At 48.2% G+C, this 14,027-nt stretch overlaps 1 protein-coding gene across 1 annotated transcript in view; it reads left to right on the plus strand.

The window, feature by feature from the left end:
* ITGA9 (integrin subunit alpha 9) overlaps positions 1-14,027 on the plus strand; it is a 227,994-nt gene that overhangs the window by 39,021 nt on the left and 174,946 nt on the right. The window contains exons 7-11 of the mRNA XM_081160497.1: positions 2,963-3,048; positions 5,249-5,317; positions 8,939-9,076; positions 11,795-11,900; positions 13,316-13,410. Coding sequence (XP_081016623.1) covers positions 2,963-3,048; positions 5,249-5,317; positions 8,939-9,076; positions 11,795-11,900; positions 13,316-13,410 — 494 coding nt within the window. The remainder of the gene's footprint in view (positions 1-2,962; positions 3,049-5,248; positions 5,318-8,938; positions 9,077-11,794; positions 11,901-13,315; positions 13,411-14,027) is intronic.

The raw sequence follows: 14,027 nt of genomic DNA on the forward strand, positions 1-14,027 counted from the left end.
ATCTATTCTAATTAGTTACAGTTTGTTTGTTTTTAAAATCCTTATCTGAAGGTATTTTTTCCATTGCTTTTCAGAGAGAGTGGAAGGGAGAGAGAGAGAAACATTGATAGGAGAGAGACATCGATTGGTTGCCTCCCCCATGCACCCCGACCCAGGGCCAGGGATTGAACCTGCAACCAAGGTCTGTGCCCTTGGCTGGAATTGAACCCAGACCCTTCAGTCCTCGGGCCAGCATTCTAACCACTGAGCCAAACTGGCCAGGGCTAATTAGTTACAGTTTTAGCTAGAGCACCTTCACATCAAGCCCCACACAGGAGAACAAAGCAGGGAACTGAATGAAAACGGTGATTTAATTAAAAAGCCGACCGTCAAACCTCCAGGGAGGCAAACATTTTATTTTCTTATTTTAGCAGTTAGTCAGGTTCGGATGATCAGATACCGAGTGAGTGCAACGGAATCCTGGTTTTCCATGGCGTTCCTGTGGGTGAGGCCTCCGCTTCCTGGTCACAGAAGTGGTTGCAAATAGAAATAATAAGACCCAGAAATTATCACGATGGATGGCAGCCTAATGCTGGAGTTTAATTAAAGGCTCAGGAAAAGTTCTCCTATTTTCTCAACCTTTTTAATCTTCTAGAAAGAAGAGAGACACAATTTAAGCGAGAATGTTGCCGGGGCAAGACCATGCCTGTTAAGAACAGGGGGAGGCTGTCTTTGCTTGTGTACATGAAAATTTTACATGGCTTTTCTTTAATTCGTACCCTAAATCCTATAATTCTGGACTGAAAGGGAAGCTAAATTTAGGCAGGCCCAATAATGAGAAAACAACGTCCTTTCACACACGTTACTTAAATCTGGGGGAGTCCCCGCCCACTTTTCACGGAGATTCACTTGTGAGATGGCTGAAGGGGGCTGTCGACTTGCCTTTTCCCTTCTAACTCTCAAATTTTGCCCAATGAATGGACCATAATACCTTTACTTGGAGTCTTTGGGGGTGTTTCATGCTCTGTGCTCCCAGCTCCTCAGTACTGTCACTTATTGAGCACTTACTGTATGGCAGGCTCTGCATATTATGTCTTCCCATTCCTGAGACAACCTCTTGGGATAGCTGTTATTGCCATCCACATTTTACAGGTAAAGAAACTGAGGTACAGAGAAGTTATGGAATTCGCTAAGGTTACATGGCTCTTAGATAGAGTGGGGGTGTAAGCCTGTGGTTTCCGAGCTCAGGGTCTAAACTCTGATCTGCCTTCCCTGTGTGTGCTGGGAGACACCACCGATCGTCCCTGGGCTGGGAGCACCTTGGCGGTGGGGCATTTGTCTCACATTTCCAGGACTCAGTATTGTTCCTAGTGCATCATAGGGACTCAACACGTGTTTATTAGGTCATAAAATGAAAAGAAGGCAGAAGAGAGCCTGGTTTGGGTGGTGGCTCAGGGTCTAGGCTTAGGGCTGGTGGCTTCTTCCTAAATACAGAAGAGAGGCCCTTATGTGCTGCAGGCTTTGCAGGGCTCACTGGAGGCTTTCATATCACTCATAATGCTTTTGGGTAACGTGAGCCTCCAGTCTGAGAAATCAGCCACATGTTGAATATGAATTGATCTCAATATGGTGTCATCACAAAACCCAAAGAGCTTAGGGTTTGAAGTTGATGACAAGGTTTGGGGAATATGTGGCAGCCTGCACAGGGTTGCTGCTGGCCAGAGGGGACAGGCTTTCAGAAGGTAAAGGAAACATTTAGACAAAGTTCAGACTTTTCCTTTCTTTCTAGATTCCTTTTGTATCCAAATTCTTTGCCCACACATCCACCTGCTCATCCATCCATCCATCCATCCATCCATCCATCCATCCATCCATCCATCTATCCATCCATCCATCCACCCATCCACCCATCCATCCATCCGCCCATCCATCCGTCTGCCTGTCCATCTGTCTGTCCACCCATCCATCTATCCGCCCATCCATCCATCTGTCCACCCATCCATCCACCTGCCCATCCATCCATCTGTCTACCCATCCATCCATCCGCCCATCCATTGATCCATCCATCCATCCATCCATCCATCCATCCATCCATCCATCCATCACCATTAGCTTCTTTCTGTCTTCTCTTAGGAGGGAGTGTTGCGTAATGGTTAGCAGCAGGGGCTTGGGAGGCACACAGGTTGGATTTGAATCTTGCTGTGTGACTTTGGGAATGTTGTTTAATCACATTTTAGTCCCAGTTTCCACATCTCTAAAATGGAAGACAGAATCATATCTTCCTCCAAGAGTTGTTAGATTAAAAGAGTTGATGACACGTACAAGATGTCATAAATTTTCAAACTGGAAACAACCCAAATGCCTAGCAATAGGAAGGAAAAAAGATACTATGATATACTGATGCAACGAAACATTAATTAACGATAAAAAGAAACGACTACACTCAACATGGGTGGATGTCAGAGTTATGTTGATTGAATGAAGTTCTAGATCAGGCAAATATAATATATAGTGATAGAAATCTGAATAGTGGCCATCTGTAGGGGGTATTGACTGGGGAAAGGCATGAGGGATCCTCCTGGGTTATGGTTCTATGGTTCTGTCTACTCTGGGTGGTGATCACATGGTTAGGTACATGTGTACACATTCATGAGGTTCTACACTTCAGATGTGTATACTGTATGAAAGTTCAAAATGTGTCAAAAGTCAAAATGTATCAGAAAGAAAAAGAACCAGATATGGAGTATTGAGCCTAGTACCTGATCCAGAGAAGACACTCAGAGACCACTCTTTCTTGCCCTGATGTCCTCATGAGCATGTCTTGGTGTGAGATAAGTTCTTCTAGCTGCCACTTGGTCTAAGACTAGCTGGATAGTAACTGTCTAGAGGAGGGAACCTTGAGGAACTCTTTCCTCTGAGAGATCTTTTTCTTCCCTGCCATTCTTTCTCAACCCTGTCCTCGGTGTCTGCCCGTTCTTTACAGGCTATGCAGTTACCGCTGGCCACTTCTCTCATCCGTCCACCACTGACGTGGTAGGAGGCGCCCCCCAGGATGAAGGCATTGGAAAGGTGAGGAGAAGGGTCCGTGGAATAGCATGGGGTCAGACAGAAGCGGGGAGCATGCTGCCGCTGGTACAGGGTTTGTCAGCTCACTGTGATCTGAACATTCTGTTGGGTGGCTGGCAGGCAGGTGATGAAGTCTTGAGGCACCTCTGCTGTCTCCTTCCAGCCACTTTTGAGAGTTGACCTTGAAGCTTAGCCTGTGGACAGTACTCCCAGACCTCTCCATTCCCTGCACGTTTGCATCTGAGACTGTTTCTTACAGCTGACGCGTGCGCATGAGATCATGAAGACTGACCTTGGCATCGTGGCGCCCTCCTCAGAGGAGACGGTGTCCAGCGCTACCTTCAGATCCTCCGTTCTCCCAAACCCTTTCCGAGTCTGACTTTGACCTCATGGAGCCAGGTCTAGTCCCAGATATCTTTGGGGATTTATTTATTTATTTATCTTTGGGCCTAGATTCTTATATTTATTTCCCCAGTATTTTAGAACCATGACTGGTTCAGTGCAAAGGCTGGGCTGGGACTATGTGGGTCACTTTCCCTAAAGTATCCATCCTGAGTATAGAAAAGACCCCATGAGTCTAGAGCTATCTGGGTCCCTTTGGGAATCATGGCCTCCTTTGGCGCCTGACCTATGGAGAACTGTGCTTGTTGGTTCTTTGGCTCCAGGGTACAGGAGATCCAGATTGAGTAGGTTGGGTAGGTCCAGATGAGTCAGGAATCTGCATTTTCAATAAACTCTGTAGGTTCTCTGATAGGAAAGATTGAACAGAGGAATGATCTTTGGATCCGAGCCCATGGGGTGGACCTAGGATAGCCTGACCATATCTCTGGGGGCCTCAGAGAAGTGGAGTCTGGATTCTGGAGCAGCCGAGATGGGCCGAGACCACTGTTAATTGGAGCCTTCAGCCAGGTGTCAGTGTGATTAGCTGACCAGGCTTGATTGTGATGTGTTTCTGAGGGTTATTGCCCTGGACCCTCCTGGGCAGGAATAGGAGCCATTGCTCGTGTTTCCGGAGCATGTGTCTCCCTCCCCTCAATGCTGATGCTGTGGAGAAAGGGTTTGTGAAAATGAAACCAGAGCAAAAGCCCAGGACACTGAGCAGGGGGAGGCGTGCAGATGAACTCTGATGGCTTCCGGAAAGATAAGGGTCCCTCTGAGTCACAGGGCTTCCTCTCCGTGGTAGAGGGAAGGAGTGCTGAGCGCTGTTCCCACATTGCTAATGTATCCCCGGGGGCAGCTGCGGAGCCCAGGCACCTCTGTGGCATCGACAGAGACGTTTACCTCCCAGTTCCCAGCCATGCCGATGCCTCAGCGCTGTTTCAGTTGGACGGCATGAGAGGCGCTGGGGAATCTGGTGGCACTTGATAAAGCTGATGACTCTTCCATCTTCCCGGGGGTGGGGGCTGATATAGACCTGATTCCCAAGGACCCCCGAGTGGACCTCCAGCCTTCCGGATGTCGGCGGTTATTTGTTTCTGTTCTCTGGGCCTGACAGCATTCACACTGAGATTCTTTACCGGGGGGGGGGGGGGGGGGGGCTGTTCCTTGGTTCTCATGGGGCACCCTCTTCCCATAAGATGTAACACGAAGAAGAACTTACATAGTCACGTCATTTCGGAAGTTCTACATCAATTATCTTCTGTGGTGGGAATTTATGATATAAATGCTCATGCTAAAGGCTCTGACAAGTCCTGCAGTAAAGGAATGTATTTAATGTTTAACTCTGGCATTTGCCAACTAAACTGTTTACCCAGGCAGATCTCATGGCTCTCAGGTTCAGTGGGGTCATTTTGGGAAACTGCTTTGTCTGAAATACCTCCTTCCCTTGATCTTATCTTGACACACCTGCTCAAGTTCTCACTAATAGGAACAAAGGAAATATTTCAGGGAAGAAAACACTTCTTCTAAGTGTTGGATTGCTTACTGGTCACTTGGAAGCTCCTTGGGTCTTACCGTGTGAGGCTGCCCTCCGCGATGTGGCCCAGGAGCAGTGGAGGTGATTTCCGCCTCGGAGTTGAAGGACACTTTCTTTGCAGAGTTGGTCAGATGAGAGCCATGCTGCCAGCATCGTTATCAGCCAGCATAAACACACCTGTCCTGTGCCTGGTCAGGTATTTAAATAGGACTCCCAGGAGGATGCTGATAAATGTCCTTGGTCATTGCTTCAATCTTAACTAGATTTTTTTTTTCATTCATTCCGCAGGTTTATATTTTTAGAGCTGACCGAAGATCAGGCACCTTAATTAAGATTTTTCAGGCATCAGGTAAAAAGGTGAGATTCTTGGTATAAGTGTCTTCTTGTTGTTTGAGAGATGTCATCATGTGGGAATCAGATTTTACTCTCTGAAAAATTGGTTAAAGGGCCCTCTGTGTGCCCTGAGTTTATATGGTGGCTTTGTTGCCGGTTCTGTTACCTTCTCAGCATTGAGTGTAACCTGCGGATTCATGAGATTCATGCTTGTTGTTGGAGACATGTAGCAAGATGAGTTTGTACATGGCCAAGTTCAGCACAGAGTTTTGTTGTTGTTTTTAACTGATTTGGGGGAGAGAGACAGACAGAGAGATATTGTCATAAAAATTGATGCATGCTCTGTTTCTCTCGGCCTCTGTCTCTCGGCATCTGTCTGTCTGTCTGTGACACCTCCAGAGAGATGGCACACAGTTGCGTACAGGTAGCAAGCAAACCTGGTTACTTTCCAAGGAGGCCCGAAGACACATGGTTCTCACTCTCCCCACCTCACCAACGCGGCGCTGACCCGCCTCCTCGTGTCCTGAGCCCTCTGCCATCATTGCCATGGAGACTGTTGTCACACAAAGAAAAACCAGAGAAAATCACCAATTTTCTTTTAGAACCTTGAAATAGAAATAGCTTATAAGGCTGCCCTCAAATTCGTCTCGGGCAAAGTTCATTCCCCATGTCATCTTGTTAACGTCATCTTATTATCTTCATCTTGTGTTCCTAATTCAGATTCCTGCACATTTTTAAATCCTAATTTCTATTCATGCTGCACCGTAGTCTGGAAGTGAGCCAGTTGGAGAGTCCTTTGATGAATAAACATGGACTTATCAGTCATGCACTCCTTAGTGGGGTTTAGATCAGCAGGATTGCTTAGTGTGATTGGTGGCTCTCAGGGGACACGAGTTTAGGCTGGGAGATGAGGTGGGTAGTTCGGAGGCTTGTCTTGGTGGAGGCCTTTCATGACCTCTGGGAAGAATACAAGACCTGAGACTTGGGAGGAAGGTGCTAGGAGACTGTCAGAAGGTGATTTTCCCTACCACTACCCTGAGAAAAGGGGGGGGGGGGGGTGTCTGTTTCCTTTCTGGGTGGCCATGTGCCCCAGCCCCAGTACAGGTCCTGCTACCAGTCAGACCTGCTGTAGGAGCCTGGCACCATTACATGTTCTGATGCTGAATCCTAGTCCCAGTTCCAAAAATCCCACTCATTTTATGCAGTTTTAACAACCTTAATGCTTATACTCAGTATATAACTGTCACAATCTTTTCAGGAAAAAAAATGCAGCTCCAAACTCTGGTCCTGTGATGTTTTTCCCTGAGGACTGGGCTGCCTGTATTATTTTAACATTTCCAAACCTTAAAGCAGCAACACTGGAAAATGACTGTGAGCAATTCTGCGGAGGTTTCCCAAGCACCCCAAAGTAGAAAGAAATAACTATGTCATTAGCAATAAAGGGTCCCAGAGACCGAGTAGGGTGTGAATGCTGCGTGTCATGTTCTTCAGGGCTCTTCTTGCCCTTATTCGCACCGTCCCAGTCATTCCTTCACCTGCCGCTCCCTCTGGCCCTCTTGTCCTACTGTCTTCGAGCTTTACCTCCATGGCCGTCTTTCTAATTTTGAAATAGACCATTATTTTCTTTATGCGCCTTGTTCTGCTTTTTGCCAGAAGATGTGAGAAACTCCTACCTCTCTGACTTCTCCCTTATTTCATAGGGAAAGGACGTGACCCCAGGCTCTGAAAGGATGCCTTTGGCCATACCCTTGTGTCTGGTGTCACACACACACGGAGGTTCTGGCTCTCTGGCCCACTTCTGCTTTCATGTGGCCAGAATTTGGTCAGATAGTCCTGCCTCCTGGCTTCACCATGAGAAAAAAACAAACAAAATCCCCCCAGTTCTGGTCTTTATTGGTGGACAGCCTTCATCTGTAGGGACACATAAGAAGTCACGAGTATGTGTGCAGTTCAGATGTTAGGAGAGACACACATCCCTGCATTTCCAGGCTGACGGGAGATCTCTGATTAAGGACTGCTTACCCCAAAGCATGTTGTCATTCTGAAGTTTTGTTGAATTGACTGAGTATGTGAGGCATTAGTATGTCAAAACATAGATAGGAAATTTCACGTACAGGGAGTTCTGATTTAGCACCGATGAAGATGCCAAGTTAAATAGCCCATTAGAATGAAATGAATCGTTCCCTGGGGCTCAGACAGCAGCTTTGGGGCCTTGCCTGGGTCTCAGTCCTTTTACTGAAGTCCAGATAGGGAGATCAGCAAGGCCACTGAGTCGGTGACTGGCACCTGGTTTCCATGTCCCCTACCTCTTGTGACTCTGAACGTTCCAATGCCCTCCTCTCTTGGGAATGGGGGGTTGAGAGAGTGTGTGGGTTGAGTGCATGTGGCCTTGGCATTTGACTGGGAAAGGGCTTCTGAGTCCTCTTGTCTCAGGGTTGCTGCAGGAAGCGGTCTGGAGCGCCCTCCACCTGTGTCATCCTCCCCGAGGTCAGCTGCCAACAAACTCCAACAGTGAAAGAAAATGCTTTCCCATGTCAATAAAACCAGAGCTCTTTTTTTCTTTCTTTTTTTTTTTTGAAAACATAGATTTTTAAAAGGATAGCCTTTTACAATAAAAATCAGAGCTTGCACACTGGCGCCTTTAAAAGGATACAGCCTACAAAAATTTTTGTTTGTCCTGTGCAGTATGTGTTTTTTTAGAAAAATATGAGTTAGTTGCTATCATTTCAAAAATAGGCCCTTCAAATAAAATTTTCCGTTTTTGGCTTCTCTTGAAAATGGGAAGTTTGGCCTTTCCTTGGTCAGCCTGCCTCATGGCAACTGTTGACTGCAGCTGGGTAGAAGCTGCTCCCATAGCTAGGGCTGTCGATACCAGTTTGCCCCAGTCTCCACCACTCCCTATTGTGTCTTAGACACTTAGCCAAGCATCACTTACCACCTGTAAACACACTTGCACTGTTATTTGTTTTCACCTGTTGTATCACCTGCCTGGATCCCATTTGTGTTTGGGTTTAAGACCCCCAATTTAAAATACTAGGTACTGGATGAAGCTGTGAATAAAGAAGAGCCAGTATAGCCTGGCTGTGTTCCCTCATCCACCACATAGTCTATGAGTTCTCCCTTTTCCTGTCACTTCAGCTCACGTGTTCCAAACCAACCGTTAGCTGTGACCAGGACTAGGAGAGGGTAACCTGTTTCTGCATGTCACATGTTTTCATACCTGCCTCGTATCATGAAATTTCATATTCCTCTTTGCTTGGCCTTGTCAAATGTCTGAATTACCAGGTACTTTTATTATGGTTGTAACCTGTATTTGCAACCTCAGTTTATATTTTTAAAAACAGTGCCTCGTTCTCTCGGGATTGGTCCATTTGTTGTCCCCTTGGTAGGGCTCCAGGACGGGAGGCTTTGAGCCAGTTAGCGCGGGTCCCATGCAGACCGGGGGCTCCGTGTCGCTACTGGCAGGCGCAGGGAAGTCGGGTATTTCCCCGTTCGCCTTGGCCTCTGGCTTAAGGGCAGCGCCACCATCACGGCCTGTGAGGGGCCTGGGGCAGGTGTTTCTAGAGCCCGTGGGCGGAGGGGAGTGCGGGCCTCCTGTGTGAGGGCAGACACTGAACGCTTTGTTGCAACTCAACTTGGTTGCAGATGGGCTCTTACTTCGGCTCCTCCTTATGCGCAGTTGACCTGAACGCAGACGGCCTCTCCGACCTGCTGGTGGGGGCCCCCATGTTTTCTGAGATCAGGGATGAGGGGCAGGTCACCGTCTACATCAACAGAGGAAATGTGAGTACAGCTCTGGGCAACCTGTGGACAGGGTGGCGGGAGAGGGACATTTGTCCAGCGAGTAGTGACTGAGCACCTCTCTGGGCCGTGCATGGGCCCCCTTACCCAGAGGAGGAGAGAAGATGTGCTTCCTACCTTCAGAAAGCTCAGTGTCCCATTAGTAGAAAGTTACAGACAGTGTTACAACTGCCAACACATGGGGATTAAGAAAAATCTTAATGGCTGTGGTTTGAGTGCTGACCATGTACCGGGAACTATTCCTCCCGCTTTCTGAGACGGGTTTTAGTGTAATGGGCACGTGGTATCATGGTCCCCATTTTCCAGGTGAAAAAACGGAGGCCCAGAGAGGTAAAGTAACCTGCCCCAAATCACACAGCTAAGAAGTGGTGGGGCTGGGATTTGAACCCGGGCAGGCTGGTTTCAGAGCATCGTCCCTAGATCCTGCTGTCTTCCTGGGCGTCCCTACAGCAGGGCCACTTAGTTCAGCATGGGGGTTGGGTGGGGCCAGTGTAGGGCCAGTGGCCGTAATCGTGACGTCCCTTATTCTGCAGAATCACGAAAGGGGTGTGATAGGGTCAGAGAGATGCCTCTGTCCCCCATCAGCCGAGTGCAGGGTGGGTGGGGGCAGGACTGCGGGGGCGGGAGGGCGGCTAGGCAGGAGACCAGGGAGGAAGCGGAATCCGTTCAGGGTCTGGACGTAAGAGTGTTCAGCCAGAAGGAAATGGTTAAATGAATGAATTCTGGTACCACCAGCCTTTGAGCTAACATGAGAAAATGCTTATGAGATAATCAGTGAAAAGCAGGATTAAAAACTGCGTATACAATCAACCTTTAAAAACACACCCAGTGCACAGAGAATGATAATAACATCTCACTGGGTGGTGGTCTTGGGTAGATTTTTAGTTTTATCTTTATCCAAAGAGCAAAAATGTAATGCTTCCATAATCAAAAAAAATCAGCAAAAGTGTACTTTTCAGCAGGGACCAAGATGCTAGTGATCCCGATTGAGGAGGGGCAGTAGTGTTTCCCCATAACCAGGTGGGCAGATGCCAGAGAGAAAGGGCAGCCAGGGCACGCAAGAGCCTTAGGCTTTCTTGGATGTTTGCAAACTCTTTTGCAAGGTGGATCTAAACCTGGGAAGGAAGATGCTTCCCGGTACCTGTTGCAGCTACTCTGATCACCTGCATCCCCACTGACATTGCAGGAAGGGGAACAGGGAGCGCATGAGGGAAATGAGGTGATCACCATGGAGATGGGAATAGCAGGCGTTCATTCAGCAGCTGCCAGCCACTCTGTTTGCCGGAGACTGAAACATTTGTGTGGGTGTTAACTTGTCTGAGGCAATCAGGCGACCAGACCAACAGCCCGACCATGTGTCTAAGTCAGGGTGTGGACACTTGGAGCAGGATAATTTCCCAGACCTTCTCTGGGGACATCCCACCCACACGTCTCGCCACCCACAATCAGTGTTTCTTAAGGCCATGTGCTCACCCTAAGGACCAAGGTCATCTTATTTCTGATGAACCTCTTCCTGTTTGATTAACAATAACGAAGCACCGTGGAGGAGTGGAAACAGTGATGGCTTTGGAGCCATCTAGATGGACCTGCATTTGCATCTTGGTTTTGCCACTTACTAGCCTGTTCGACGTGGACACATGGGTCGCTCAGTGTCCTCAGCTGTAAAGCAGGGAGAGTCATAAGGTCTTCCTTACAGAGTCACTGCACGATTGGAACTGGGAGATGGGGAGATAGTGCCTGGTACATACAAGGAATCGGCTACTGTCCTCCCCACTAAACTCATAGGAAGAAATCAGCACCTACTTGTGTCCTGGGATGGGGGTTTCATTGACTTAAGAAATCGTCACATCTTTATTGTTTCCAAGTTACAAGTTGTTTGTGTTTATAGTGAAAAAGAAGACTGGGTCGTGACAAAAGCTAGGCACTCCCTGGGACGGCTGTGAGTGTCCAGTGGGTCTAGGGTCTAAACCTACAGTGGTGCTGGTTCAGACACTCTTACGCCTTCAAACACCAGATTACATTTTAACACTCTGGAATTCACGTCAATGATTAGACATGAATATCCTAGAGTGGGTATCCTTAGATGGCTTTTACTGCAGCCATTGACTTCCTCCCTGGGTTGGTTGGTGTTTGCTCAGGAAATCTGAACCACACATGATACCACACAGTTGTGTGTCCCACCCCCACCCCAGCCAAGAACTGCTGGCCGTGGGAGGGCCTGAGCCATGACTCCTTCTGTCAAGGTTACTAGTGCATGCACCTAGCGAAACAGCCTTACCAACTTGTACTGAAAAGCAGGGGAGAAAAACAGAAATGGTATTCCTGTTTAAAACGACTTTGGGGCAAAAATGTTATGCTGTAAGAAAGCTGAGAGGACACTGTGGGGACAGGTAGGTCGGTTGGTTGGTTTGTCCCTAGAGCAAGTGTTGGCACTACGGAGAGATTTAGTTTTGGGCCCACACAAGATTCTCCTTCCCTCCAAAAGGCATCCCTGGCTGTTGGAGAGCCCCAGGCAGCCCAGGTAAAAGGGATGCATCCTGTCACCAGGATAGAGAGGTTTGGGTGCCTGTGATCCTGCCCAGGTGTTTCCTGTCAATGGGGATGCACCAGAGAGGCCAAGTTCCCAGCTTTGTTTTTTTATTGTGTTTTCTGTTCTGTTTTTGTTTTGTTTTCTGTTTTTTCCTCCATCCTGTTTCCCAGGGAGCCCTGGAAGAGCAGGTGGCCCTGACTGGGGATGGTGCCTACAACGCACACTTTGGAGAGAGCATTGCCAGCCTGGGCGATCTTGACGATGACGGGTTCCCAGGTTGGTGAGCATGCGCCTGCCTCCCAACTTTGCCCCGAGCGATGCATTCCTGGATCTGCCTGCACCCAGGGAGAGAGGACACCTTTAGAGAAGATGTTCTCTGTGCAGACACTCAGGGCTGAGCTCCGAGCCAACTGGAGTTCTGCTTCCGAGCAGCCCCATTGCGTCAGCTCTGTGCACTTTGCTGTGTGATTGTGGGGCAAGTAAACCTTGGGGCTGGTGCACCAAGGCTTCTAGTGGCAGAGAAACCAGAGCCAGCTTCCTCCTGCTGCAGATACTTCTCGTTTCTGAGCCTCTGATGCTCCACAATGCTCTTCCGTGCTGTGAGTGAAATGAGCAAGGAGAGAATTTGACATTCTGTGTCCTGCTAGTGACAGCATGCTCAAGTGACTTGAATAAGTTCATTGTTGGGGGTGGGTGGGGACACCTAATGTCTAGTTCTGCTTAGACAGCAGTATCCTTCCCAGCCTTGGTTTCTCCCTCTGGTCTGTTCTGTACCTATCCCCTCACTGCAGAGGCAGTGCTCAGATATCGGGACCTGTGGGAGCCATGTCACTGGGGGGATGGGCTGGGGACAGCTCTTGCGTCAGGCCAGGCTGCTCTGATGCCCTCACCCCACTGACCAGAGAGGGCTTCATTCAGAGAGTGGGGATCTCCACTGGAGGTCGCGTGGGTGCACGCCCCTCACCCTTGACCCCACTTCTGCAGACACATGACTTTTGTTAGATGCAAAGGACAAAAAGTAAGGAAGATCTAGGCTTTGTTCCAGGAGTTGTCAGTCTGTGAGAATGATGTTGATTTGTGTGTGTGACGTGAATGCCATTTTATACATTTCCTTGTCCAGGAATAGAGCTGACTTTCTCTATGCCGTATCTATTGTCTATAGAATTCCCCCCTCCAACAGACGGAAATTAGGCCAGGAGGTTTGTCTTTGTATTTCTTTCATTGGATGGCTCAGTGATTTTTTTCCCTAGAAGAATGAGCTAAGAACTTTCTGGAACAAAACTGTTCTCGCATTCTATAATCTTCTTTCTTCTTTTTAAAAGATATGTCTTTATTGATTTCAGAGAGAGGAAGAGAGAGATAGAAACATCAATGATGAGAGTCATTGATCGGCTGCCTCTCACATGGCCCCCCCTGGGGATTGAGCCCGCAACCCAGGCGTGTGCCCTCACTGGGAGTCGAACCTCGATCTCCTGGATCCTTGGTTGACGTTCAACCACTGAGCCACACCGGCTGGGCTTCTTTCTACTTTTTTCTGCTGAGAGATTATGTGCCTGATTTGATGCTTGAACAACCAACAGCCAAGACATTTCTTGTAGGGAGGGACTCAGACATGATGTCAGGAGTTAGGGAACCCGCTCTTATGTTATTCCACGTGGCTTTTCTAACCGCAGCTGTTTTTTCCCCCTCAGATGTGGCCATCGGCGCACCCAAGGAGGATGACTTCTCGGGGGCGGTCTATATCTACCACGGTGACGCCGGTGGGATAGTCCCTCAGTACTCAATGGTAATTGGTGTGAGAGTGACATGGTAACTGTTAGTTCATACATTCATTCGAATTTCCTCCGTGCCACACCCTGGGGTACAGAGGAGCAGATGACATCGTTCCTGCCTTTAGCCGTGCCACCCTCTAGTGAAAGACAGAAGCAATGGACATTGCTTATTAAGTATGAAAACATGTTCATAGACTCCAGAGTTTGCTCACATTCAGGGATACATTCTGCCTACAAAAGATAACATCCAAATTCATACCCAGAGGTAGAGCTGTTTATTTAAGGAGAAGCTTTCTTTTTTGTTTTGCTTGTTTTATTATGCCTTTGTCAACCATCTGTGCTAAGCCAAAGGAGTCTCTTGTAAAATATAATCTAGAAAGACTGTGGTCCACGGAGGAGGGGCCCAAAAGCCAGCCCAGGGCTGCTGTCACACTTGGCACTGAAACGAGAAGCTGGTTAAGCTCTGGCCTCATGCCCCAGACTTGGGAACATGGAAGTGGTGAGTTCAGTTTTTTGTCATATCAGCTTGGCGTTCAAACTTGCTGATGGTGTCAAGCCCAGCTCATGGGAAAAAAGGAAGTCATGCTCTCGGCAGAAGCGCCGTCAGGATATTTGTGGCTGTCCGTGTGTA

Source organism: Miniopterus schreibersii (genome assembly GCF_964146895.1).
Source record: "Miniopterus schreibersii genome assembly, chromosome: 15".
Taxonomy (NCBI): Eukaryota; Metazoa; Chordata; class Mammalia; order Chiroptera; family Miniopteridae; genus Miniopterus; species Miniopterus schreibersii.